Consider the following 27,684-nt stretch of genomic DNA (forward strand, 5'->3'; position numbering starts at 1 on the left):
CCTCCCCCCACCTTACCTCAGTTCCAACCTTCCAGTTCAGCACTGTCCTCATGACCTGTCCTACCTGCCAATCTCCCTTCCCACCTATCCGCTCCACCCTCCTCTCTGACCTATAACCTCCATCCCCACCCCCATTCACTTATTGTACACTTTGCTACCTTCTCCCCACCCCACCCCACTCCCTACCCCACCCCACTCCCCACCCCCCTTCATTTATCTCTCCACCCTGGAGGCTCCCTGCCTCTATTCCTGATGAAGGGCTTCTGCCCAAAATGCTGATTTTCCTACTCCTCGGATGCTGCCTGACTTGCTGTGCTTTTCCAGCGCCACTCTGATCTAAACCCAATCCACCTATCCTGCACATCTTTGGACTTTGTTTGGCAATAATCCCCCAGGACTTTACCATGAACTGTATTTCTGGGGAAGAGAGAGAGAGAGAGAGAGAGAGAAAATAGGAAAATTATTGACGTGGATAAACGTACAAACCCGTGGTACAATCATTCTTTATTAGAGTAAATCAGATAGTTCCAAGATAGTTCGCCAAGAGAATATTCTCAGAGATTAGTTTATATTCAAGCACACTCTGAAGGAGGATTAAACACGCTTGGATCATGGATTCTTTTAGTCAAGTTGAAAGATCTAGGAATTAAAAACAGAAGAAGTAAAGGCTAGTTCATAAATATCCAAAAAGCACTTCCCATAATTGTTCACGAAATGAGAAAATGCAGCAACCATTCAGAAAAAAATGGAAAAAAGACAGCTCTCTAATTACTTTCCAATAGGGGTCATTAGATCTTTTATGCTTTCCTTGTGTTTAGAGCTCCCACCTTCCTTGCTGTTAACCTCTTTAAACAAAATTACCCTAAATGTTTCAGTGCAATAGACTTCAACTGCATTTATCTTATGTCCTAGAGTTAAACATAATTCCCAATCTAAAAGCTATAGGTTGAAACTGGAATACCTGGACCATGAAATACATACTGATGACAAGGTGGTTGTCATAGTCTTACCAGACCGTAGGGATTACCCTCTTATTAGAGAGAAGCAAGTGGTGGTGATTTAACCTGAGGGCCACCAAACATCAGGTGAGAGAAGAGGAAAGCCCTTCGTGGTAACAAGAATTGAACCCATGCTATTGGGATCACACGATTCTGCAAACCAATGCTCCAGCCAACTGAGCTAAACCAATTCCCTAAGAAGCTAGTGATGAGCATGAACATGACAAAGGTTTCACGAGCAAGTGAGTTGAGACGGGGACAAAGTAATGGAGGTGGAAATAGGTAAACTTAATGAAGACATATGTCAAATAAGCTACCTGATAAATTAGCAACAGGAGAGTCAACAGAATTGATGGTGTCATCAGAGAACATGTGATAATTTATGCCTTCCGTAATGAAATCATAGAATCCCCAAAGTCAGAAAAAGGCCAAGTGGCCCATCGATTCTGCAACAACTCTCTGAGACGCATTTCAGCTGTACCCAACCCTGTAACTCTGCATCTATCATGGCTAATGACATAGACTATAAATTACAGGCAATTTAGCACGGCCAATCCACCCTAACCTGCACATCCCTGGAGACTATGAGGCAATTCAACACGACCAATCCACCATAACGTGCACATCCCAGGACACTATGGGACAATTTAGCACAGCCAATCCACCCTAACCTGCACATTCCTGGACACTATAGGACAATTCAATGCGGCCAGTCCACCCGAACCTGCACATGTTTGGATTGTGGGAGAAAACCAGAGCACACAAAGGAAACCCACGCAGATATAAGGAGAAAATTAAAACTCTACATAGAAAGTCATGAACCCAGGTCCCTGGTCCCTACTACTGAGCCACTGTGCTACTATGGGGTAACAACACAGCCAATCCACCCCAACCAGCACATCTCACAGCACTATGGGACAATTTAGCACGGCCAATCCACCCTAACCTGCACATCCCTGGACACTATGGGACAATTTAGCATGGCCAATCCACCCGAACCTGCACATCCCTGGACACTATGGGACAATTTAGCACGGCCAATCCACCATAACCTGCACATCCCTGGACACTATGGGACAATTTAGCACAGCCAATCCACCCTAACCTGCACATTCCTGGACACTATGGGACAATTTTGCATGGCCAATCCACCCTAACCTGCACATCCCTGGACACTATGGGACAATTTAGCATGGCCAATCCACCCTAACCTGCACATCCCTGGACACTATGGGACAATTTAGCACAGCCAATCCACCCTAACCTGCACACCATAAGACCATAAGACCATAAGACATAGGAGTGGAAGTAAGGCCATTCGGCGCATCGAGTCCACTCCGCCATTTAATCATGGCTAATGGGCATTTCAACTCCACTTACCCGCATTCTCCCCGTAGCCCTTAATTCCTTGTGACATCAAGAATTTATCAATCTCTGCCTTGAAGACATTTAGCATCCCAGCCTCCACTACACTCCGCGGCAATGAATTCCACAGGCCCACCACTCTCTGGCTGAAGAAATGTCTCCGCATTTCTGTTCTGAATTGACCCCCTCTAATTTTACGACTGTGCCCATGGGTCCTAGTCTCCCCGCCTAACTATGGGGCAATTTAGCATGGCCAATCTACCCTAACTTGCACATCCCTGGACACTATGGGACAATTTAGCACGGCCAATCTACCCTAACCTGCACATCCTAGAACACTATGGGACAATTTAGCATAGCCAATCCACCCTAACCTGCACATCCCTGGACACTATGGGACAATTTAGCATGGTAATTCCACCCTAACCTGCACATCCCTGGACACTATGGGACAATTTAGCACGGCCAATCCACCCTAACCTGCAATTCCCTGGACACTATGGGGCAATTTAGCACGGCCAATCCACCCTAACCTGCACATCCCAGAACATTACTGGACAATTTAGCATGGACAGTCCACCCTAACCTGCACATCCCAGTACACTATGGGACAATTTAGCATGGACAGTCCACCCTAACCTGCACATCCCAGTACACTATGGGACAATTTAGCATGGCCAATCCAACCTAACCTGCACATCCCAGAACACTATGGGACAATTTAGCACGGCCAATCCATCCTAACCTGCACATCCCTGGACACTATGGGACAATTTAACACGACCAATCCACCCTAACCTGCACAGCCCTGGACACTAGGGGACAATTTAGCACGGCCACTCCACCCTAACCTGCACATCCCTGGACACTATGGGACAATTTAGCACGGCCAATCCACCCTAACCTGCACATCTCTGGGAATGATGGGACAATTTAGCACAGCCAATCCACCCTAACCTGCACATCCCTGGGCACTATGGGACAATTTAGCACGGCCAATCCACCCTAACCTGCACATCCCTGGGAATGATGGGACAATTTAGCACGGCCAATCCACCCTAACCTGCACATCCCTGGACACTATGGGACAATTTAGCACGGCCAATCCACCCTAACCTGCACATCCCTGGAGACTATGAGGCAATTCAACACGACCAATCCACCATAACGTGCACATCCCAGGACACTATGGGACAATTTAGCACAGCCAATCCACCCTAACCTGCACATTCCTGGACACTATAGGACAATTCAATGCGGCCAGTCCACCCGAACCTGCACATGTTTGGATTGTGGGAGAAAACCAGAGCACACAAAGGAAACCCACGCAGATATAAGGAGAAAATTAAAACTCTACATAGAAAGTCACGAACCCAGGTCCCTGGTCCCTACTACTGAGCCACTGTGCTACTATGGGGTAACAACACAGCCAATCCACCCCAACCAGCACATCTCACAGCACTATGGGACAATTTAGCACGGCCAATCCACCCTAACCTGCACATCCCTGGACACTATGGGACAATTTAGCATGGCCAATCCACCCAAACCTGCACATCCCTGGACACTATGGGACAATTTAGCACGGCCAATCCACCATAACCTGCACATCCCTGGACACTATGGGACAATTTAGCACAGCCAATCCACCCTAACCTGCACATTCCTGGACACTATGGGACAATTTTGCATGGCCAATCCACCCTAACCTGCACATCCCTGGACACTATGGGACAATTTAGCATGGCCAATCCACCCTAACCTGCACATCCCTGGACACTATGGGACAATTTAGCACAGCCAATCCACCCTAACCTGCACACCATAAGACCATAAGACATAGGAGTGGAAGTAAGGCCATTCGGCGCATCGAGTCCACTCCGCCATTTAATCATGGCTGATGGGCATTTCAACTCCACTTACCCGCATTCTCCCCGTAGCCCTTAATTCCTTGTGACATCAAGAATTTATCAATCTCTGCCTTGAAGACATTTAGCATCCCAGCCTCCACTACACTCCGCGGCAATGAATTCCACAGGCCCACCACTCTCTGGCTGAAGAAATGTCTCCGCATTTCTGTTCTGAATTGACCCCCTCTAATTTTACGACTGTGCCCATGGGTCCTAGTCTCCCCGCCTAACTATGGGGCAATTTAGCATGGCCAATCTACCCTAACTTGCACATCCCTGGACACTATGGGACAATTTAGCACGGCCAATCTACCCTAACCTGCACATCCTAGAACACTATGGGACAATTTAGCATAGCCAATCCACCCTAACCTGCACATCCCTGGACACTATGGGACAATTTAGCATGGTAATTCCACCCTAACCTGCACATCCCTGGACACAATGGGACAATTTAGCATGGCCAACCCACCCTAACCTGCACATCCCTGGACACTATGGGACAATTTAGCACGGCCAATCCACCCTAACCTGCACATCCCTGGACACTATGGGACAATTTAGCACGGCCAATCCACCCTAACCTACACATCCCTGGGCACTATGGGACAATTTAGCACGGCCAACCCACCCTAACCTGCACATCCCTGGTCACTATGGGACAATTTAGCATGGTAATTCCACCCTAACCTGCACATCCCTGGACACTATGGGAAAATTTGCGTTCTTCTTCAGAACGAAGGACCCGATACCCAACATGAGCAAGACAAATGTAGTGTACAAAATACCATGCAAGGACTGCACTAAACACTATATAGGACAAACAGGAAGACAGCTAACAATCCGCATACATGAACATCAACTAGCCACAAAACGACACGACCAGCTATCCTTAGTAGCCACACACGCAGACAACAAGCAACATGAGTTCGACTGGGACAACACTACTATCATAGGGCAAGCCAGACAGAGAACAGCCAGGGAATTCCTAGAGGCATGGCATTCATCCACAAACTCCATCAACAAACACATCGACCTGGACCCAATATACCAACCACTACAGCGGACAGCTGAAACTGACAACCGGAAGCGGCAGGGACACACCACTATAAACACCGGAGGAAACATCAAAGAAGCGCTTCGCAGGAGGCTCCCAAGCACTGATGATATCGCCGAGCCAGGGGACGAAACGTTTGCAACAAAAACTTCCAGCTCGGCGAACAGAACCACAGCAACTATGGGACAATTTAGCACGGCCAATCCACCCTAACCTGCAATTCCCTGGACACTATGGGGCAATTTAGCACGGCCAATCCACCCTAACCTGCAATTCCCTGGACACTATGGGGCAATTTAGCACGGCCAATCCACCCTAACCTGCACATCCCAGAACATTACTGGACAATTTAGCATGGACAGTCCACCCTAACCTGCACATCCCAGTACACTATGGGACAATTTAGCATGGACAGTCCACCCTAACCTGCACATCCCAGTACACTATGGGACAATTTAGCACGGCCAATCCAACCTAACCTGCACATCCCAGAACACTATGGGACAATTTAGCACGGCCAATCCATCCTAACCTGCACATCCCTGGACACTATGGGACAATTTAACACGACCAATCCACCCTAACCTGCACAGCCCTGGACACTAGGGGACAATTTAGCACGGCCACTCCACCCTAACCTGCACATCCCTGGACACTATGGGACAATTTAGCACGGCCAATCCACCCTAACCTGCACATCTCTGGGAATGATGGGACAATTTAGCACAGCCAATCCACCCTAACCTGCACATCCCTGGGCACTATGGGACAATTTAGCACGGCCAATCCACCCTAACCTGCACATCCCTGGGAATGATGGGACAATTTAGCACGGCCAATCCACCCTAACCTGCACATCCCTGGACACTATGGGACAATTTAGCACGGCCAATCCACCCTAACCTGCACATCAATGGGCACTATGGGACAATTTAGCACGGCCAATCCACCCTAACCTGCACATCCCTGGGAATGATGGGACAATTTAGCACGGCCAATCCACCCTAACCTGCACATCCCTGGACACTATGGGACAATTTAGCACGGCCAATCCACCCTAACCTGCACATCAATGGGCACTATGGGACAATTTAGCACGGCCAATCCACCCTAACCTGCACATCCCTGGGCACTATGGGGCAATTTAGCACGGCCAATCCACCCTAACCTGCACATCCCTGGACTCAATGGGATAATTTAGCACGGCTAATCCACCCTAACCTGCACATCCCTGGACACTATGGGACAATTTAGCACGGCCAATCCACCCTAACCTGCACATCCCTGGACTCAATGGGATAATTTAGCACGGCTAATCCACCCTAACCTGCACATGGCTTGGACACTATGGGTCAATTTAGCACGGCCAATCCACCCTAACCTACACATCCCTGAACACTGTGGGACAATTTACCCAATTGAACAGGGGAAGCCATCTTGAATTGTAACATTCAGAGCACACTCAATTCTAAGAGTTTCCAGGAGATAGCATTCAATCCTATACAGCACCAGGTCAGGGCAAGGTTTATAGGAGATTACCCAGGACAGTGCGGGAGTCACTAAGGAGCAGTTCCAAGGTTACCGCACTTGGGAGAGTCTGTGAGTATTGGAGACAGAAAAGTTGACGTCATGTTAGGCAGGGTTGTTGTTAGAGGCACTGCTGAATACGCAACTGACCTGCACTGAGTTTTTGTACTGGGGAACCCACTGAGAAATCCATGACTAGTTGATGGTAGAGGTTTGAGGCAACACATTGTTGGAGTTAGGGCTCAGGAAACGTCTTGGGGGCTGTGCAGCTCAGGAGAAGTCATAGTGACTTCACTCGTAGTTCAGTGAAGCTGTGCTAACAGTGAAGGGAATCCACGTGCAGGATTAATGCAAGTGAGCAAGGTTAGAGCTCAGAAAAAAAAATACAAGTGCAGTTCTCGCTCAGTGAAAAGCTGGAGCTATGCCTGAGAGACAGTGCAGTTTCTGGAGTCCAGATAAGTAGAGACAGAGGAAAGGACGCTGGTTGGCCACAATGGGGGTAATTGACGGGGTGACTCATCAGAGGGAATTACAAGTCCAGGTTGGCCAATGTTAAGAATTGTGATGCCATTGTGAAGATTAATAAAATTGATGACCCACTATGTCATTAATGTCTGCAGGGGTGTGGATTGGATGAGGGGCATGGAGAGGCTGGATAGTTTAGGTCTTTTTCCCCAGGGTAGGGGAGTCCAAAACTAGAGGGCATAGGTTTAAGGTGAGAGGGGAAGGGTATAAAAGGGACCTAAGGGGCAACCTTTTCACGCAAGGGGTGGTACGTGTATGGAATGAGCTGCCGGAGGAAGTGGTGGAGGCTGGTACAATGACAACATTTAAAAGGCATCTGGATGGGTATATGAATAGGAAGGGTTTAGAGGGATATGGGCCAAATGCTGGCAAATGGAACAAGATTAATTTAGGATATCTGGACGAGTTGGACCTAAGGGTCTGTATTTCTGTGCTGTACAACACTATGAATGACAGTGGAAAGATGCTGGAAGAATGGTGAACTGTGTGAAAGACACCAGATAGCTAGAGAAGAATGACGAGGGGAAATTTACCTTTGGTCACATTCACACATAGCAGTCATGAAAATGGAGCTGGTGTAAGAGGTCAGAAATTGGTGCAGTGTCGAAAGATCTTGGGGTTCGGATTGAGGTTTCGGCTGGAGGAGGTTGCGGAGATAGGGTGCGGGAGCTGTGAGGAAGGAAGGGGGTAACGGGGAAGAAGAGGCTCTGTGGGGGCATTTGAAAGAAAGCTTAAGAAGATGAAAACTGGAACAGGGGAAGTAAGCAAACAGAGGAGATGATGGATGAACATGTAAGATGGGACACGGGGTAGCAGAAAATTACAGTAATCTCATGTTTATGGAGGCTGATTGGTCAGGGATGCGCTGGGTTAGTCAGACCGAACGTTGGCCAATGGGCTGAGGCGAAGGCAGACTGGTCAATGTTGCAGACGTGGAGTGAACATCCAGCGGAAGTGGTGGACATGAGCACAGTTACAATGTTTAAAAGACACTTAGACTAGTAGGTGAATAGGAAAGGAGAGATCTGGGCCAGGAGTAGGCAGGTGTGACTAATCTAGCTCAGAATTATGTTCGGCATGGACTGGTTGGACCGAAGGGTCTGTTTCCGTGCTGTATGAGACTGTTATGTTACAGAGAGTGGAGCTTTGGATAAGCCCAGGCTGAGAAAAGGGAGAGAGATCAACCAGATGGAATCGCCCGAAGGCAAGGGTTTCAGTGAAGTCGGAAGCTGAAACATTGAACCCGTTGGCTTCTAACCGTAAAGCCTCGCCTAAGTGGGAAATGAAGAGGAATCTTGGGCTAAGGGTGGATCACCAGCAATGAATTCCTGAATGTCCTCTGCACAATTGAGAAGTCCCCAGCCAAGGATGAAGGAGGGATGGCTTGCTTCTCCCTCTGGTGAGTACAAGTTGTGTTTTTAAAGATGCATATTTGTTCAGGGTCTGAGTGGTGCACCCTCAGTGTACAATGATGTACCCTCCACATGACACGTGAATCTCTGGAGCACGAGTCATCATTATCACGTACTGCACTGACCAGGGAAGATCACCCGAGAGCCAAGAATTGATGTGTGTGCTCCCTCTGGTGACCCAAGTGGGTCATCACCACAACACATACTTGAAAATCACACAAACACAATACCTCCATTCTGAGCGAGAGGTTTAGACAGTGGATTTGGATCAGGTCAGGCTTGGAGAGCCGAATGGCCTGTTTCTGGACTGTAAATTTTCTTTGTTCTTTGTTCTTAACACCAGGTTATGGTCCAACAGGTTTATTTGGAGCACTAGCTTCCAAATACAGTAAACCTGTCGGACTGTAACCTGACGTTGTGTCCAACACCGGCATCTCCAAATCATCACAACACATACAGTACTCCAGTGCCTACTGTGAGGGAGTGGGGAGGACTTTTGCCCTAAGCCAGAAAGTTGCAGGTTGAAGTCCCATTCCCGGCCCTTGGAGACAAACATAACGCCGAGTCAGCACGGTTTCGTCACAGGTAGGTCACCCCTGACAATCTGTTAGAATTCTTTGAGTGGTGGCACAGTGGCTAGCACTGTTGCCTCACAGCACAGGGACCTGGGTTTGATTCCACCCTCAGGCAACTGTCTGTGTGGAGTTTGCACAGTCTCCCCGTGTCTGCATGGGATTTAATCCAGGTGCTCCGGTTTCCTCCCACTGTCCAAAGACACGCAGGTTAGGGAAGATTGGCCATGCTAAATTCCCAATAGTGACCATGGATGTGTACGCTAAGTGGATTAGCCATGGGGAATGCAGTGTTATGAGGGATTGGTCCAGATGGGATGCTCTTCAGAGGGTCGATGTGGACTCGATGGGCCAAATGGCCTGCTTCCACACTGTAGGGAATCTTTGATCTAAGTAGCATGGAGCGTTTGAGTTGTAAGGAGGGATTGAATATGCTGCAACCTTTTTCTATGGAGCGTCGAGGCTGAGTGGTGATCATATAGAGGTTTATAAAATCATGAGGGGCGTGGATAGAGTAAATAGTTAAGGTCTTCTCCCCCAGGCCAGGGGAGTCCAAAACCAGAGGGCATAGATTTATGGTGAGAGGAGAAAGATGTAAAAGGGACCTAAGGGGCTGTTTTGTCACACAGAGGGTGTGCATGTATGGAATGAGCTGCCAATGGAGTTGGGTCCAATTACACATTTAAAAGGCATCTGGGTGGGTATATGGATAGGAAGGGTTTAGAGGGATATGGGCCAAATGCTGGCAGATGGGACTAGATCAGTTTAGGATATCTGATCGGTGTAGACAGGTTGGACCGAAGGGTCTGTTTCCGTGCTGTACAGTTCTATGATGCTGTAAGCAAGTTAGACAAAGGAGAGACAATGGGTGTGTTCTATTTGGATTTCCAGAAGATCTTTGACAAGGTGCTGCCTGGTTGGCTGCTAAATAACAGCCCAGGATGTTCAGGGCAAGGGACTGGCCTGGATAGAGGATTGGCTGACTGGCAGATGGCAGACAGTGGGGATAATGGGGTCTTTTTCTGGATGGCGGCCAGTGACTAGTGGAGTTCCGTAGGCATCCATGCTATCCTCATATACAGATAGTGTTAAAGACGCGGGGAGCTTAGGGAAGGACTTGGACAGGCAGTGGGCAAAGAAGTAGCAAATGGAATACAACGTGGGAAAGTGAGTCATGCACTTTAGTAAGAAAAATAGAGGCATGGGGAAAGGCTTCTGAAATCTGAAGCACAAAGGGACTTGGGAGTCCTAGTTCAGGATTCTCTAAAGATTAATATGCAGATTCAGTTGGCATTCAGGAAGGCAAATGTAATGTTAGCATTCATTTCAAGAGGGCTAGAATACAAGAGCAGGGATGTGCTGCTGAGGTTGTATAAGGCTCTGGTCAGACCACATTGGGAATATCGTGAGCAGTTTCGGACCCCGTACCTAAGGAAGGATGCTACTGGCCCTGGGGGGGGGGGGGAAGGGGGGGTCCAGAGGAGGTTTACAAGAACGATCCCGGGGATGAGGGGCTTGTCATATGAGGAGCGGGTGAGGTCTCTGGGTCTGTACTCGGGGTTTAAAAGGATGGGGGGGTGGGGATCTGATTGAAATGTACAGAATACTGAGCGGTCTGAATACAGTGGCCATAGAAAAGATGGCCTCCACCAGGAGGAGGGACTAGGGCCTGAGGGGACAGCCTCAGAGGGAAGGCACTGAGATGCAGAGGAATTTCTTCAGCTGGGGGGGGGTGGGGGGGGCGGGGGTGAGTCTGTGGGACTCATTGTCACAGAGGGCTGTGGAGGACGAGTCATTGAGTGTCTTTAAGACAGAGATAGATGGGTTCCTGATTGGGAAGGGGATCAAGGGTTATGGGCTGAGTGGCCTAATTCTGCTCCTATGTCTTATGGTCTTAATTGAGGCTGATGCTCTCAGTGCTGAGGGAGTGCTCACAGTCAGAGGGGAGACTCTCAGATGAGGTATAAAGCAAAGTTTGATAAGCACTCTCACACACATAAAGGGAAGCCCTTTTAGAATGGAGATAAGGAGAAACATCTTCAGCCACAAGGTGGTGAAACTTATGGAATTCACTGCCACAGAAGGCTATAGAGGCCAGGTCACTGAGTATAGTTAAGATCGAGGTCAATAGGTTCTTGATTGTCAAGGGGATCAAGGGTTACATGGAGAAAGTGGGAGTATGGGGTTGAGAAATATATCAGAGGAGAAAGTGAGGTCTGCAGATGCTGGAGATCAAAGTTGAAACTTTATTGCTGGAACAGCACAGCAGGTCAGGCAGCATCCAGGGAACAGGAGATTCGACGTTTCGGGCACAGGCCCTTCTTCAGGAATCAGGAACCTGAAGAAGGGCCTGTGCCCGAAATGTCGAATCTCCTGTTCCCTGGATGCTGCCTGACCTGCTGTGCTGTTCCAGCAATAAAGTTTCAACTGAGAAATATATCAGTCTTGATTGAATGGTGGAGCAGACTCAATGGGCTGAATGGCCTAATTTCTGCTCCTAGGTCTTATGGTCTTAAATAAAATCAAAATGCTGGAGATCTCAATTTAAAATATAAAGATTATTGGGGAAACTCAGCAGGTCTGGTGGCATGCAGGAGTCTTTGAGGATTGGTGCTATGAGGGAGTTTCGATTTTTGGGTTGACTTCTCTGAGGTAAGACAAGCCCAGAGAATGTCCTCAGCTAATTCAGGGGCAGAGTAACATAGGAAGCCAGTGTCAAGGGGCCCAATTGCCTTTTGAAAGACAATTGGGATTGGCTCTGGGCTCAGAGTCGGGGATAAATAAATAGTTCCACAGAGGCCACGGTCCATCACCAAGTCACCTTTTATTTACAAACGCAAAGTCCTTGACACTGGTCTGGTTTCCTCAGAGACGGCTCTCAGAGTGAGCAGAACCTCTGACACTCCTGTTTATATCTGTCAGCCAGGGCTCCCTGATTGGATCTGATTAACTCACATTCTATGAGGTCCACCTGGCTGACCTCATTACAATCACTACAAATACCACTCCTCATCCCAATGGATGAACCAGTCTGTCCCACTGCTGCATGAGGAGGAAAATGGGCTCAGTTACAAAAGCATGACCAATTGACCTATCACCCCAACAACCTTTCTACCTCGAACCTAGGGAGTGCTGGACATAGGCAGAGCAAACACCGGAGCGGGTGAGGGTGCTGGGTGCAGGTACAAAAGGCAAAGGTAGAGACTGCATTGACCAACTCACGTTGCGAAGACCCAGCTCTTGTCTTTGCTGAAGCAGACCTCTGATAGAGGGAGGCAATTGGATTCCGTGTAAGACAGGAAGCAATATTCTGAAAAATAAACCATAAGGTGGTAATTTCAACGAGGGACCAGCAGCAGAAATGATATCGTCTTCTGATTGTCGGTCCTGCTAACACGCAGTAGTTCCGTTATCGTGCAACCCCGTGTTATCAGAATAGCAGCACCATTTAATCTAATGGGGCTGGAATCGTGTTATGACCAATACATGCTTTAAAAGATCGCGCTTTCGGAACAGTGTCCCTGACTCGTCAATCGTGTTATAGTGAATTTGCATTAACGAAACACGCGTGCTACAGCAGAAGGACCTGTACTCGGAGTAAAGTAATACACTGTGAGCAGGTCAAAAATCAGACTGAGGAACTCTGAAAATGTCATCACGCTGTCTTTGGTTTGGCACAGAACAAGACTCCAATCGTCACAATCACCCGATCGAACTGGGAGGCAATGATTATCCTGTCCCCATAACGTGTCTCATTAGATCACCTTCACAACCTCCTGCTACGAAAATCACATTCGCAACCGTTCCTCACATTCTCTCAAGCTTTCTGCCCAACTCTCCCTACCTAGTCTCACGAGTGGAGGAAATCGGAGCAGGGATTGGCCATTCGTGCCGTCGAACCTGCTCAATCATTCGATAAGGTTGTGGCGTAACTGGTTGCAACCTCAATGCTACTTACCTGTCCGCCATCACTTGGTGCGTATATCCTCCTGGTTCCTGACTGGACTTAGTGATCACTCTCTTTGGCTGGATGAATACATTGAAGGGGGATCTCTGGCATTGACCCAGCTCCAGAGCTTGATACACCTTAGAGCTGGGATACAGAAGCCAAGATTGGCAGCGACACTCGGACACAGAAGAGGTGGCAGTTGACTGATTGGTGGGAAATGACTTTTGGGAATCTTTGAGTAGACAGCCAAGAGGTGAGAATGTCACTGGACTAGTAATTCAGAGGACCAGGTTAACGGTCTCGGGGTCATGGGTTCAAATCACACCATAAATTCAATTCCTTGAGAAATCTGGAATTGAAAGCTGGTCTCAGTCAGAGTGATCATGAAACTATCACTGATTGTTGTGAACTCCCATCACTTCAGCGAAGGAATTCTGTTCCTCACAGATTAGTTACAGCAGGCACTTCAAGGTCCTGGAGCAGCATCACCGACGCTGCCCGCACAAGATCTTGCAAATCCGCTGGGAAGACAGACACGCCAACACCAATGTCCCGACTAAGCCAATGTCCTCAGCATCGAGGCACTGAACCCCTTGACCGGCTGCGATGGGGCTGGGCACGTCGTCCACATGCCCAACACAACACTCCCCCAAGCAGGTGCGCTATCCCCAGCTCCGAAACGGCTCCAAGGTTGGGAGAGAGGTGGTGCTTCAGGAATACCCTCAAAGGCCTCACCGGGGAAGTGCAACATTCCCACAGACACCTGGGAATCACTGGCCCAGGACCGTCCAAAGTGGGGGCGCAGCGTCCGGGAAGGCGTCGAGCTCCTCTGAGACTTTCCGTCAGGGAGAAAGCAGAAGCCGGGCAGAAACAGCGTAAGGGGTGCACTGCCATGCCAACGGCCCACCCACCCCTTCCCGCGACCACCTTCTGCCCCAAGTGTAACAGAGCCTGCGGTAGCCCCCTCGGTCTGTACAGCCACCTATGGACTCACCCTGAGTGCAGGAGAGAGTCATCCTCGTCTGTGAGGGACCGCCGATGATGATGGTGATGATGATGATGACAGAGCATAAAGAGGCTGATCAGGTCTCCCTATGAAGGTCTTTTGCCCGAAAGTCCTGCTCCTCAGATGCTGCCTGACTGGCTGTGCTTTTCCAGCACCACACCTTTTGACTCTGACTCTCCAGCATCCGCAGTCCCTCACTGTCTCCTGTTCAGGCCCTCAGGTTTATTCTGGCTCTCCCGAGGTGCATCCCATCCAGTGCTGATCTCCTGCTTTGGCACTGCACATCATTCCTTTACCATTGATCATCTTTTACGCCCCGAGTGAAACAACCTCCAGCAAACTCTCACGTTGTTTACCTCAGCCCTGAGCCACTTGCTGTGTGAGTGAGAAGTTCCTGGCAACACAATGTTTTAACATTCATCCTCAGATAGAGTCATACAGTCGTAGAGATGTATAGCACGGAAACAGACCCTTCGGTCCAACCCGTCCATGCCGACCAGATATCCCAACCCAATCTAGTCCCACCTGCCAGCACCCGGCCCATATCCCTCCAAACCCTTCCTATTCATATACCCATCCAAATGCCTCCTCCACTTCCTCTGGCAGCTCATTCCATACACGCACCACCTTCTGCGTGAAAAAGTTACCCCTTAGGTCTCTTTTATATCTTTCCCCTCTCACCCTAAACCTATGCCCCTCTAGACTCCCCGACCCCAGGAAAAAGACTTTGCCTATTTATCCTATCCATGCCCCTCATAATTTTGTAAACCTCTGTAAGGTCACCCCTCAGCCTCCGACGCTCCAGGGAAAACAGCCCCAGCCTGTTCAGCCTCTCCCTGTCGCTCAAACCCTCCAACCCTGGCAACATCCTTGTAAATCTCTTCTGAACCCTTTCAAGTTTCACAACATCTTTCCGATAGGAAGAAGACCAGAATTGCATGCAATATTCCAACAGTGGCCTAACCAATGTCCTGTACAGCCGCAATATGACCTCCCAACTCCTGTACTCAATACTCTGACTAATAAAGGAAAGCATACCAAACGCCTTCTTCACTATCCTATCTACCTGCGACTCCACTTTCAAGGAGCTATGAACCTGCACTCCAAGGTCTCTTTGTTCTATCAACACTCCCTAGGACCTTACCATTAAGTGTATAATTCCTGCTAAGATTTGCTTTCCCAAACTGCAGCGTTTTCCCTCCTTGCCCTGCAGAAGCTGGTGGTGAGCTGCCTTCTTGACCCACTGCAGTCCATGTGCAGTAGGCACACCCCACATCAATGTCAGGGATTGAATTTAAAGGCTTTGACCCAGTGACAGTGAATGGCAATATGCCTCTGAGTCAGGATGGGGATGTGTGGCCCAGAGGGGAACTTGCAAGTGGTCATGTTGGGACTTGCAAGCCATTGGCGAAGGAGCCTTGGCGAGGTGTTGCAGAACATCTTGTAGATGGTACGCACTGCTGCGACTGAGCGTTGCTGGTGGAGGGAGTGGAATGTGAACATAAGAGGTATAGTTGGTAAGTTTGCTGATGACACCAAAATTGGAGGTGTAGTGGACATCAAAGAAGGTTACCTCAGATTACATCGGGTTCTTGACCAGATGGGCCAATGAGCTGAGATGTGGCAGATGGAGTTTAATTCAGATAAATGTGGGGTGCTGCATTTTGGGAAAGCAAATCTTAGCAGCACTTATACACTGAATGGTAAGGTCCTAGGGAGTGTTGCTGAACAAAGAGACCTTGGAGTGCACGTTCATAGCTCCTTGAAAGTGGAGTCTCAGGTAGATAGGATAGTGAAGAAGGCGTTTGGTATGCTTTCCTTTATTGGTCAGAGTATTGAGTACAGGAGTTGGGAGGTCATGTTGCGGCTGTACAGGACATTGGTTAGGCCACTGTTGGAATATTGCCTGCAATTCTGGTCTCCCTGCTATAGGAAGGATGTTGTGAAACCTGAGTGGGAAAGGAGACACTGTGCCCTTCCTTACCAGGGCATCCAGAAATGGTGCCGATTGGATTTCTCAATGGCCTGGAGGCCTTGAAGCCTGGTAATGGGTTTCTGTACCACCCAGCTGATCAGGAAAGAATAACTGTCATTACTGAAGTCATAACTGAAAAACAGCAAAAGTGAGGACTGCAGATGCTGGAGATTAGAGTCAAGAGAGTGGTGCTAGAAAAGCGCAGACGGTCAGGTAGCATCCGAGGAGCAGGAAAATCAAAGTTTCTAGCAAAAGCCCTTCATCAGGGATGAGGCTGGGAGCCTCGGGGATGGAGAGATAAATGGGAGGGGGGGGGGTGGGGTGGGGGGAGATAGCTGAGAGTGCAATGGGTGGATGGAGGTGGGGTAAAGGTGATAGGTCGGAGGGGAGGTGTGGGGGCAAGGGGAAATGAGGGAAAGTTAAAATGTTCAGCCATGGTGCGGTGAGGTTAATCAGGTCCAGATCCTTCAGAAGGGAAGCTCGTAAATTCTTCTGTCCACCAAGAATGGTAAAGGCTTCACTAATTTATAATCTTTGGGCACAATCTCGGAATAAAGGGTCACCTGAGATGAGGAGGAATTTCTTGCCTCAGAGGGCTGTGAGTCTTCGGAACACCTCGCCTCGGAGACATATGGGGTCATTGGCTGTATTTAAGACTGAGTTAGATAGGTTCTTGATCAATCGGAGAATCGAGGGAAAGGGCAGGAAAGTGGCTGTGAGGGATGTCGGATTAGCCACAATTCCATGGAATAGCGGAGCAGGCTCGAAGGGCCAAATGGCCTACTCCTGTCCCTTACGGTCTTAAAAGGGACCCTCTCCTGTCCCCAAGTTATACAGAGTATGACTTGCTGCCGTGGTGCAAGGATAACAATTTCTCTCTCTCTCTCAATGTTAGCAAACAAAAGAACTCGTCATTCTCATTTACATAATCGGAACTGAGGTAGGGAGGATCGAGAGCATTAAACTCCTCGGAGAGACGATAACCGACAACCTGTGCTGGACTTTCCACGTAGATGCAATAGTCAAGAGCACACAACAACGCTTCTTCTTCCTCAGGCAGCTCAGGAAATTCGACATTTTCCACAAGGACCCTCACCAACATTGACAGATGCACCATAGAAAGCATGCTATCTGGTTGCGGAATGACCTGGAACACAAATGCTATGCCCAGGACCATAAGAAGCTATAGAAAGTCGTGTGCACAGCCCAGACCATCCGTGGACTCCATTTACACTTCTCGTTGCTGTGAAAAGGCTGCCGACACCACCGAAGACCCGTCCCACCCCCGGCAATGCTCTCCTACAACCTCATCCATCAGGCAGAAGATACAGAAGCTTGAACACACGCACCAGCAGGTTCAAGAACAGCTTCTTCCCAGCCGTAAAAGACTGATGAATGGACTGTCTAACTTCAAATAATGCAGATCTTTCTAATGTTGATCTGTCTTTGCACACCTCCCATGCAGTGTAGCCTGTCTGCCTCGTTCTGTCTAAGCACCCTATCATCTGTATGTCCTTGTTTGCTATGATCTGCCTGTACTGCTCGCAAAACAAAACTTTTCACTGTACTTAGGTACATGTGACTACAATAAATCAAATCAAATCAGAGATATCCCAGTCTGCTGTGCTCTGCCTTGGACAGTGACACATATCCACGTATCTGGGACTGTAAATGGAGTTCTTTCTTTCCTTCTTATTCTTATGCTGGACTTCTATTTATTTTTCTTTCCATTTTGGACCAAATACATAAATACAGAGGAACCTCAATTGTCCGACGACCGCGGTCGGGGAGAATTGTGTTCGGTTAATTGAATGCTGGATAATCGATGCTGGATAACATAGGTAGCCATACCTCGGGACCTTGCAATCTTGTTCGGATGATCCGAAGTTCCGTTAATTGAATACCGGATAATCGAGGTTCCTCTGTATCTGTACCTCGGTATCTAAGATGGCACCATAAGTGGGAACATTGGGGGCAGCACGGTGGCTCAGTGGTTAGTGCTGCTGCCTCACAGCACCAGGGTCCCAGGTTCGATTCCAGCATAAGGCGACTGTCTGTGTGGAGTTTGCACATTCTCCCCGTGTCTGCGTGGGTTTCCTCCAAAGATGTGCAGGCCAGGGGAATTGCCCATAGTGTTAGGGTCATTAGTCAGAAGGAAATGGGGCTGGGCGGGTTACTCTTCGGAGGGTCGGTGTGGACTGGTTGGGCCGAAGAGCCTGTTTCCACAGTATAGGGAATCTAATCTAGTCCAAACCTTTCACTGCACTCATTCGAGTGACAATAAAATCGTTCAATTCAATATTTGCAAAGTTGCAAAGGAAAATAAATAAGCAGCCAGGGTTCCCACTCCTGTGTTAAAACTCATTTGGAGTGTGGTGGTAGTGGCTAGTCATTGGGTGAGGCCAATATCGACACAATGCTCTCCAAAGTGGCACACCCCTGCCAGGCCCTGATGATGTGCCCGAGAGTGAACAGCACCCACGAGGCGCAAGCAGGAGGTGGGGTCTACCTTTACACTTAGGTCTACCTTCACACTTACCACTGTCACCAGTCGTAAGCATCCAGACATTGGTCAGAACACCCTCCCGTGGTTCAGAGGAGCCACCAAAATATATCTGAGAGACGAACGTGGCATTAGAGGGAACTGCGATGCGTTGGAATGGAGTACGGAGAGCAGACTTCACACAGGTCTTGTTCTGAGGGTAGAACTGGTACCGGATGGACTGCAAGCAGAGAAAACGAGAGAGACCAGTTACACAAGGGAACTTTACTTTGCAAACCCGGATGTGCAGAGCAGGAGACCCAGGCATGAAGCTCGGTGTGCCTCATGGAAAATACTCCATTCATTGACCTCAAAGTCTCACACATGCATTTGTCGCGAGCGTGCTAATTCACTCGGCGCACCTTGATTGACGATTTACCAAGCATTTTCGACTTCAGAAACCACAATAGAACACAGCATCTAGTGGAATTCCATTGGTGCTAATGGCTACATTTCATAACAACAATGACACAGGGGGCTGTAGGATCACTTGTAGAATTGTTCACAGAGACTTTAAACAAAATGTAGATGGAATGGGATTAGAAAGTGGGTCATTATTGGGCCTATGCTGTATCTGTCCTGCGAAGTGTTTGATGGGACAGTGTCGAAGGAGCTTTACTTGCAGTCCAGAAGAGCAGAAGGAGGTTTACTCTGTATCTAACCCCGTGCTGTCCCTGTCCTGGGGAGTGTTTGATGGGGGACAGTGTAGAGGGAGCTTTACCCTGTATCTAACCCCGTGCTGTCCCTGTCCTGGGGAGTGTTTGATGGGGGACAGTGCAGAGGTAGCTTTACTCTGTATCTAACCGCGTGCTGTCCCTGTCCCAGGTGTATTTACTGGGGACAGTGTAGAGAGAGCTTTACTCTGTATCTGACCCCATGCTGTCCCTGTCCTAGGGAGTGTTTGATGGGGGACAGTGTAGAGGCAGCTTTACTCTGTATCTAACCCCGTGCTGTCCCTGTCCTGGGGAGTGTTTGATGGGGGACAGTGTAGAGGGAGCATCAACCTGTATCCAACCGTATGCTGTCCCTGTCCTGAAAGCTTTTGATGGGGACAATGTAGAGAGAGCTTTACTCTGTATCTAACCCCCTGCTATCCCTGTCGTGGGAGTGTTTGATGGGGACACTGTAGAGGGAGCTTTGCTCTGCATCTAACTCCCTGCTATCCCTGTACTGGCAGTGTTTGATAGGGGACAGTGTAGATGGAGCTTTACTCTGTATCTAATCACCTGTTATCCTTGTCCTGGGAGTGTTCGATGGGAACACTGTAGAGAGAGCTTTACTCTGTATCTAACCCCATGCTGTCCCTGTTCTGGGGAGTGTTTGATGGGGGACAGTGCAGAGGGAGCTTTACTCTGTATGTAACTCCCTGCTATCCCTGTCCTGCTATCCCTGTCCTGGGCGGTGTTTGATAGGGACAGTGTAGAGGGAGTTTTACTCTGTATTTAACCCCACGCTGTCCCTGTCATAGAGTCATAAAGTCATAGAGCTGGACAGCACGGAAACAGACCCTTTGGTCCAACCCGTCCATGCCGACCAGATATCCCAACCCAATCTAGTCCCACCTGCCAGCACCGGCCCGTATCCCTCCAAACCCTTCCTATTCATATACCCATCCAAATGCGTCTTAAATGTTGCAATTGTACCAGCCTCCACCACATCCTCTGGCAGCTCATTCCATACACGTACCACCCTCTGTGTGAAAATGTTGCCCCTTAGGTCTCTTTTATATCTTTCCCCTCTCACCCTAAACCTATGCCCTCTAGTTCTGGACTCCCCAACCCCAGGGAAAAGACTTTGCCTATTTATCCTATCCATGCCCCTCATAATTTTGTAAACCTCTATAAGGTCACCCCTCAGCCTCCGACGCTCCAGGGAAAACAGTCCCAGCCTGTTCAGCCTCTCCCTGTAGCTCAAACCCTCCAACCCTGGCAATATCCTTGTAAATCTTTTCTGAACCCTTTCAAGTTTCACAACATCTTTCCGATAGGAAGGAGACCAGAATTGCACGCAATATTCCAACAGTGGCCTAACCAATGTCTTGTACAGCTGCAACATGACCTCCCAACTCCTGTACTCAATACACTGACCAATAAAGGAAAGCATACCAAACGTCGCCTTCACTATCCTATCTACCTGCAACTCCACTTTCAAGGAGCTATGAACCTGCACTCCAAGGTCTCTTTGTTCAGCAACACTCCCTAGGACCTTACCATTAAGTGTATAATTCCTGCTAAGATTTGCTTTCCCAAAATGCAGCACGTCGCATTTATCTGAATTAAACTCCATCTGCCACTTCTCAGTCCATTGGCCCATCTGGTCAAGATCCTGTTATAATCTGAGGTAACCCTCTTTGCTGTCCACTACACCTCCAATTTTGGTATCGTCTGCAAACTTACTAACTGTACCTCCTATGCTCGCATCCAACTGGGAGTGTTTGATGGGGGACAGTGTAGAAAGAGCTTTACCCTATATCTAACCCTGTGCTGAACCTGTCCTGGGGAGTGTTTGATGCGGGAACAGTGCAGAGGGAACTTTACTCTGCAACTAATCCCGTGCTGTCCCTATCCTGGGGAGTGTTTGATATGGACAGTGTAGAGGGAGCTTTACTCTGTATCTAAACCCGTGCTGTCCTTGTTCTGGGGAGTGTTTGATGGGGGGACAGTGTAGAGGGAGCTTTACTCTGTATCTAAACCCGTACTGTCCCTGTCCTGGGGAGTGTTTGATGGGGACAGTGTAGAGGGAGCTTTACTCTGTATCTAACCCTGTGCTGTCCTTGTCCTGGGGAGCGTTTGATGGGGGGGACAGTGTAGAGGTAGCTTTACTCAGTATCTAACCCCGTGCTGTCCCTGTCCCGGGCAGTGTTTGATGTGAACGGTTTTACATATTTCTACCCTGGAGTGGGGAGCTTGTTGTTTGAATCACTAGTGGAAATCATTCCAGTACTTATTTCCCTCAGCATGGAACAAAGTTGAGGCAGGCCTTCCTTTTCTGGTGCACGGTTGACAAAATTCCAGAGGCAGTCACTTTGATGGGTCAAGATTTGGGAGACAGGGGGACCTTGTGCTTTCCAAGTTGAATTTCAGGTTCTCATAAGCCCAATGAACCCACCTGCTGGAATAGCATGATGTCCATCACAGCCAGCTTTTTGCCAGATGCGTCCCACACGCTTCTGTACAGATATATCCTCTTTTGAACAGCGTCATAGGAAAATGTTTCCTCTTCTCCAAAGGTTCTCTTCAGGTCACCCTTTGAGAAAAGATTGACAAAGATGATACCATGACTGAGAGGTTATACATAGAACACAGAACAGGAATGGGCAGTTTGCCCCACAATGTTGTGCTGAATATGACACCAAATTCAACTAATCCCTTCTGCCTGCCATTTGGTCCATATCCCTCCATTCCTTGCATATTCATATGCTTATCGGAAAGCCCCTTGTACGCCCCAGTCATATCTGCCTCTACCACCACCCCCCGGCACCCCGTTCCACACTCCTACCACTCTCAGTGTAAAAACGTCCCCCTCACATCTCCTTTGAACTTTCCCCATCTCACCTGAAACATGTGCCCCCGGGATGAGACATTTCAACTCTGGGAAAAATATTCTGATGGTCAACCCTATATCGATGCATCTCATAAGTTTAGAGACTTCTATCAAGTCTCCCGTCAGCCTCCGCTGCTCCAGAGAAAACAGCCCGAGTTTTTCCAGCCTCCCCTTATAGCTCATACCCTCTAATCCAGGCAGCATCCTGGTAAACCTCTTCTGCGCCCTCTCCAAAGCCTCCACATCCTTCCTGTAATGTAGTGACCGGAATTGAACACAAGTATGGCCTAATCAAAGTCTTATAAAGTTCCAAGGGGACATCCTGACTCTTGTACTCAGTTCCACAACTGATAAAGGCAAGCATGCCATACTCCCTCTTTACCACCCTGTCTACTTGCCCGGCCACTTTCAGGGAGTTATGGACTTGAACCTCAAGATACCCATCAGGGAAGGTCACACAGGTTGAGAGCTCTTTGCCTGCACAGAGGTCTTGACAATTAGAATGGAGTTTGATAGCTCTGACATAGAGAAATTCATTTCTGTTTCAAGGCGAGGCCAGACTATGGGATTACATTAATATTATTTCATTAACAAATAGGACTAGTTCAGTTTAGGATACTTGGTCAGCACAGACAAGTTGGACTGAAGGGTCTGTTTCCATGCTGTATGAGTAGGGGACAGTTGCTGGATAACTCCAATCAAGAATTTAGGGACAGGTGAGATAGAATACACAGTCGCTTGAGATGAATCACAAGGTTGAACTTTCTTATTCACTCTTGGCCTTTGAGCAGTGCTGACTAAACTAGAGTTTATTCCTAATTGCCCTTAAAGAGCCTGCCTCCTTATAGAGTGATAAGTCCATTCCGACCATAATCCCAGACTAAACCAGACCCACCTGCCTGCTCCTGGCCCATATCCCTCCAAACCCTTTCCTACTCATGTCCTTATCCAAATGTCTTTTAAACATTGTGACTGTACCCACATCCACCACTTCCTCTGGAAGGTCATTCCAGACACGAACCACTCTCTGTGTAAAGAAACTGCCCCTCGTGTCTTTTTAAAATCTCTCTCCTCTCACCTTAAAAATGTGTCCCCTAGGCTTGAAATCCTCCCACCTAGGGAGAAGACAACTGCCAAGAACTCTATTTATACCTTTCATCATTTTATAAACTTCTATCAGGTCACCTCTCAACCACCTACACTCGAGTGGAAAACTATCCAGCCTTTCTTTATAACTCAAACCTTTCATACCTGGCAACATCCTGGTAAATCTCTTCTGAACCTCCTCCAGCTTAATAATATCCTTCCTATAAATGGGCGACTAGAAGTGGACATGCTATTCTTGAACTGTTCCAATCCATGTTGGTGTAGGTGTAGCCACAGTGATAGAGGGGAAGTTGGATATCCACAAGCCAGAAAGGTAGAGAAGAATTACGCTGCTGGGGTGAGATGAGGAGATGTGGAGATTTCTGTGGAGCATAAACATTTCGTGGCCCTGTAGCTGTGTAATGTTATATAACAGGACAGGGGTCTGCTGGGATGGGATGTGGTTTGTTCAGGATGAAGCAGCTAAACTGCAATGAGTTTATGGAATATTCATGAGATCCATCCAACACCAACCATAATCCCCTACTTTCCACCTTGGCAGCCATGACTGGAACAATCCGGCCTCCTTCATTCCACACCCACAAGCTCTACCATCTGGAAGGACAAGAACAGCGAATCCGTTGGGAACATCACTGCCTGTGTGTTGCCCTCTGAGCCACAATCCATCCCAAATTGCCTGTGCCCAGTTTCTATCCCTCTGTTTGCCTCCCATTCACGTGCCTATTGAGATAGGAGTAAAATGTTGCGAATGTGTCTGCAGACACCCACCAGCCTCCATGGGGAAGATTTTTCCCTGCACTTCTCCGCTAAACTTTCCTTACCTTACCATGAACTTGCAACCTCTTGTAATTGACCTTTCCACCCTGAAGATAAAGCCCCTGAATATCCAGCTCATCTATTCCCCTCATAATTTTTCCGAGCTCCATCAGGTCACCCCCTCAGCTTCCATCTTACCAGAGAAAACAATGAGTTTATCCAACCTCTTCCCCATAACTAAAACCCTCCAGACCAGGAAATATCCTGGTAATCCTTCTCTGCACCCTCTCCAAACGCTTCCATGTCCTCCTGGTAGCGTGGTGACCAGAACTGCACGCAATATTCCAAATGGGGCCTGTAACATTTAATCCAGGGATCACCGCTGGGTTATTTGATGTGTGAACCTGTGTTTAGGCAAAGTTAGACTCTTTGATTGTAAGTTCTATTTAATAGTTTCTCCCAGATCTCAGGATTCAAGTTACTGTCATAAGTTGAGCCGAGAGTTGAAAACTTTCAGGGGGATGACTTGAGTTTCTGATGTTGACAGTGATAACCAAACGGAAGGCACTTCCCCCACTCTAACAGTAGGTGTCACTCTCTGCAACAGTGTAAAGGAAGGACCCCCAAAAGTACAGAAATTGAAAGATAGGTAACCAACAAGTCTCAGTCAATTTGGCATGTCCATAAAGACTGTTACCAATTTGCATTGATGCACCATCGAAAGCATCCTATCCAGATGCATCACAGCTTGGTACGGCAACTGCTCTGCCCAGGACTCTAAGAAACTACAGTTGGTTGTGAACACAGCCCAGAACATAACCTAAGCCAACCTTGACTCCATCTAGACTTCCCACTGCCTCGGGAAGGCAGCCAACATCATCAGAGACCCCTCCCACCCCGGTTATAATCTCTCCCACCCTCTTCCATCAGGCAGGAGGGACAAAAGCTCAAACACACGGACCAACAGCTTCAAGAACAGCTTCTTCCCCGCTGTTACCAGACTCCTGAACAGACCTGTCAAATTTCAAATCTCACGTTGATCTCACGTCCACCTTCTCTGCAGCTGCAACATTGTATTCCTCGCTCTGTTCTATCACCCTGATGCACTTCGTAAGGTATGATCTGCTTGTACTGCATGCAAAACAAAACTTGTCATTGTCCCGAGGTACATGTGGCAATAATAAATCACATCAAAAAAAAAGATGGGGTTTAAGCAAAATTGGCACATATGCAGACTTGATTAGGCCACAACACAATGGTGCTAATGAAGTCCTCTGTACTCAAGCAAGTGCTAATCGACAAAAATAAGACATAGTAGGGACAGAGACAAAGGCTGTGTTTGCATTTTTATCCTTCCCTGGTAGAGAATAGAGGAAGGAATCCAAATGATCAAAGATTACCCCTCCAGAATGGAACACCAAAATGATTTCCGATGATGAAGGATTGCACTCTGATTGGAGGGCTCAACAGGATTTTCTGGAAGTCTGTCTGAAAGGTCTATAACCCTGGATTTAGCCTCGGAAAAACATTAGAAGCATCACCCACAGAGAGGCTCCACCCAAGGTGGAGGGACTTTGCCGAGAAAGATTCACTTCTGCAGGAGAAGACAGAGAGAGATTACTGAGCCTCGCGAGGTTTCACCAGCCCATCCCATGTTCGAGTGTACACAGGAAGCATACCTGGGAGCCTCAGGAAAATAAAGAGAATACTATCGTTAAATATTGTTCATTTTTACTATTTGTTCTATAAAAGTTGTGACTGTTTTACCAGTTTTCTGCCTTGTGACGTGTTTATTGTCCTCCATACCTCAAGATACCTGGGTAAATGCGTTTAAGTGATCTATTGGTCAAGGTGTTCGGACATGTGTGCTTTTGCCAGTAGTTTGTCCCACAGACCCCTTCACCCGCCTCTGACACTCTCCCTCCACCTAGACTGCTCCCTCTGACACCTGACCCATTCATCGAGAACTGTCAACATGACACTGGTCGCCTCAATTTCTCTGCCCCCTCACCCATTCCAACCTATCTTCCCATGAACTGACTGCACGCCGTGCTCTCAGATCCAACCCTGACTTTGCCATCAAGCCTGTTGTCAAGGGTGGGGCACTGGTCCACTCCTCTTTCACTCCCAACAAGACCTCCACAGCCCCATGGCACCTTCTCTTGCAACTTCAGATTTATCTCCTCACTCCTCAGTATCCAAGGTCTCAAACATACCTTCCAGGTGAAGCAGTGCTTTACCTGCATTTCTCACAATCGAGTATACTGCGTTTGCTGCTCACAAAGTGGTGTCCTCTACATTGGGGAAACAAAGCAAAGACGAGGTGACCGCGTTGCAGAAGACCCACGTTCTGCCCACAAAAAAGTCCCTGAGCTTCCAGCTGCCTGCCACTTCAACACACTATTGTGTTCCCTGGCCAATACCTCTGTCTCGGGCTTGCTGCCGTGCTCCAGTGAGCTCAGTGTAAGCTGGAAGAACAGCATCTCATTCTCCACTTGGCTTCTGGACTCAACTTCGGGTTCATCAGTTTTAGGGTTTACTCCAACCCCCACACACCAGGCCTTGTCATCACATGGTCTGCTATTACACACAACCCCTGCCACTCACTAATAGCCCCATTCATTCTCCCAGACTGACTTTAACCACTCCTTTGTCTGTTCGAGGTACACCTTACCCCCCCCACCCCAGCATCTCCTGTATAAATATCAAGCTTTTCCTAACTACCAACAGTTCTGAGGAAGGGTGACTCTATCTTCAATCTCCCAGAGTTTCAGTGCGTGGCGAGAAGGTTCACTGAGGAATTTGTTGACTCTTACCAGCAGATCACAGCAGTTATGTGGTTAAATAGTGACCTCTAAAGGATCTGTGTTGTTCAGCTGAAACGAGTTTTTTAATGATTTCTCAAAACAATCGCAATCCATACACGAACCATCTTTATTTGTGAAGCAGTTGCCCCTCAGGTCCCTTTTAAATCTTTCCTCTCTCACCTTACACCTTGCCTTCTGGTTTTGGACTCCCCTATCCTGGGCAAAAGACCTTGGCTATTCACCTTACTAAACCTAACTAGTCCCATTTGCCTGCATTTCGTCCATATCCCTCTAAACCTTTCCTATTCATGTACTTGTCCAAATGTCTTTTAAACGTCGCAATTGTCATCCTCCTACGCTCCAGAGGAAAAAGTCCCAGCCTTTCCTATAACTCAAACCCTCCGGTCCCAGGAACATCCTTGTAAATCTTTTCTGCACCTTTCCAGTTTAATAATATCCTTCCCATAGGAGGGAGACCCAGAACTGCATGCAGTCCTCCAAACGTGGCCTCATCAACATCCCGTACAGCCGCAATGTGACATCCCGAATCCTATACTCAATGCTCTGACCAATGAAGGCAAGCGTGCTAAATGACATCTTTACTAACCTGCCTACCTGTGACACCACTTTCAG

General features: G+C 48.2%; 1 protein-coding gene across 2 annotated transcripts in view; it reads right to left on the minus strand.

Annotated features, from left to right (window-relative positions):
* Window positions 1-485: 485 nt before the first annotated feature.
* Window positions 486-27,684, minus strand: part of LOC122546270 (mammalian ependymin-related protein 1-like) — a 36,687-nt gene continuing 9,488 nt past the window's right edge. For both annotated transcript variants that reach the window (XM_087983689.1, XM_087983688.1), the window contains exons 4-7: window positions 21,947-22,084; window positions 18,836-19,019; window positions 12,589-12,676; window positions 486-639 (exon numbers count right to left, since the gene is read on the minus strand). In XM_087983689.1, coding sequence (XP_087839815.1) covers window positions 573-639; window positions 12,589-12,676; window positions 18,836-19,019; window positions 21,947-22,084 — 477 coding nt within the window. In that variant the 3' untranslated portion in view covers window positions 486-572. The remainder of the gene's footprint in view (window positions 640-12,588; window positions 12,677-18,835; window positions 19,020-21,946; window positions 22,085-27,684) is intronic.

Source organism: Chiloscyllium plagiosum, unplaced genomic scaffold, assembly GCF_037043375.1.
Source record: "Chiloscyllium plagiosum isolate Xiang-an unplaced genomic scaffold, Cpla_swu_hap1 HiC_scaffold_46, whole genome shotgun sequence".
In the NCBI taxonomy this organism is placed as follows: Eukaryota; Metazoa; Chordata; class Chondrichthyes; order Orectolobiformes; family Hemiscylliidae; genus Chiloscyllium; species Chiloscyllium plagiosum.